General features: G+C 41.8%; 1 protein-coding gene across 1 annotated transcript in view; it reads right to left on the reverse strand.

Moving 5' to 3' along the window:
* The window catches only part of LOC101848583, a gene marked incomplete at both ends in the record, with an annotated part of 11,346 nt that overhangs the window by 3,784 nt on the left and 5,470 nt on the right, over positions 1-2,092 (reverse strand). Inside the window, 1 exon segment of the mRNA XM_013081738.2 lies at positions 1,287-1,439. Coding sequence (XP_012937192.1) covers positions 1,287-1,439 — 153 coding nt within the window.

Genomic DNA, 2,092 nt, shown 5'->3' on the forward strand with positions numbered 1-2,092 from the left:
AGAAGAGAGAGAGAGAGAGAGAGAGAGAGAGAGAGAGAGAGAGAGAGAGAGAGAGAGAGAGAGAGAGAGAGAGAGAGAGAGAGAGAGAGAACAAAGAACCCATTAAATGAATCTGAGTTAAACTATGGTATTTATCTACACTTCTTTGAAGATAATACATTTTAAATGATGGAGACGGAAGACGGAGCCTCGTAAACGACAAAACGGCTCGTCACTAGCAAGGGCAACTACCTCAATTTAGGGAAATGTGTTGTAGGTAAAGCGGGAGTTGTTTCCCTTGTCTTGTCCCATTGACAGCGACTCGAAATTATTGTATTAATGATGCCTGTTTTGAGGGTTACGTTTAAAAAGCAAACAAAACACACCTAGAGATAAACAAGTACCCCCCTTCCCCCTCGCCTGATTTAAAGTTTCCATATATTATATACATGTACATATTATTATTATATCGTTCATTGTGAGAAAATAAATCAACAAATGCATGGATACATTCCGACCCACCCCCCCTCTCCATATCGTAGTTTAATGGTGGCGTGCGTCGTCTAATGTTAGGGAGTTAAAGACTAGACAATTTTCGGTCTAAATATTGTACTGTTTTTAAAGTTGCGTCCATTGTGTAGCGGTTAGGCTTTGCACCGTAACCAATGAAGACCTGAGTTTAATTTCCGTGTGGGAGAACCAACTATTAATTATCGAATGTCTCGATCTTTCTACTATGACGTGGTATCCTCCTCAACCAGGTCTGACCCTAAAGACAGGATTGTTGGCAAGAGCGTAGACACCCGCCCGTTTAATCATCTAAATCAGTGTCTACAGACATTTCTACTGCCCACTTAATCTTTAAGAGGCAAAGAAATTGCGTGCCGCCTTCCAGCATGTATTTCGAAGACGGGGCATTAAATGATACCTGTTACAACTCAGGTACCCCCACACCGATAACCAATGTCACCAAATCACTCACTAATGGGAGGTATCACTCAGGTTTGCGAGCACTGATCTAAATAATTTTGAATGATGTGTAAAACATAACCACCACCAACACCACCACCACCAAAAACAACAACAGTAACAACAGCGACAAGAAATAATGACGTATTTCATATGTTGTTCAGTCTGTCTTTAAAACAACTAAATTCAACAACAACAACAACAACAACAACAACAACAACAACAACAACAACAACAACAACAACAACAAAATTGTAATTGCCTCTAGCTCTCAGCTAACAAGTCGTGTTCTTTCGATATAATATTCACTTTAGTCCAAGTGTCGCTGAGAAACCTACTCTGTGCGGTTGAACAAGCGAGTGGTCAAATGTCGGTTCTGCGCATACTTGGACACAGGCACAGTGGCTAGTAGCCACAGGATGACGTTGACCATGACCGGCCACCTCATGGCGTCCTCGGGCTTGCGGAAGTAGTCCACGCCACGCTGAGCGCTGAGGGGGCAAAGAGGTTATATAAATAGAATGCTAGAGCTCACGGCAGTGACGTCGCACGACCCAGGTAGGGGTCCCCTCTACAGCCCCCTAGTTGGATGAATTGTACATTACAGCTTGCACAAAGAAAAACCAATTCTATCCTCTTGGACAATAAACATCCCCTGTTCCCTCAAATAAAAGCATCAGTCAGAAGTAAAAGACCTAGGCTTCTGATCTGTAACAAAGAAAGAAGGTCAATTTTAGCATCATCTACCAACAGTCTTCCATCTTAAACCATCTTGTTACAAGTATTCATATGACCTTAGAGCATGCATCAGAATAACATTGAGTTTCAGTCAGAAGACTGAGTATGTACCTAGCTTAAGATTATTATTGTTTTTTACTGTTCATTTATATTATGCATGTGACTGTAAGCCCGCGTATGTATTCATGTTTGTGTGTGTGTGTGTGTGTGTGTGTGTGTGTGTGTGTGTGTGTGTGTGTGTTTGTGTGTGGGTGAGTGTGTTTGTTTGCTTGTGTGAGTGTGTGTGTATTTTATGTGTGTTCGTGGTGACACACCAAACCAATGTGCCAGGATCTGGACAATAAATATGTATCTTATTTTCTTACCCCCATTAACATGGCCGGTGCGCCCCCATTTTCATGAACAA

This window comes from Aplysia californica, unplaced genomic scaffold, assembly GCF_000002075.1.
Source record: "Aplysia californica isolate F4 #8 unplaced genomic scaffold, AplCal3.0 scaffold00144, whole genome shotgun sequence".
Taxonomy (NCBI): domain Eukaryota; kingdom Metazoa; phylum Mollusca; class Gastropoda; order Aplysiida; family Aplysiidae; genus Aplysia; species Aplysia californica.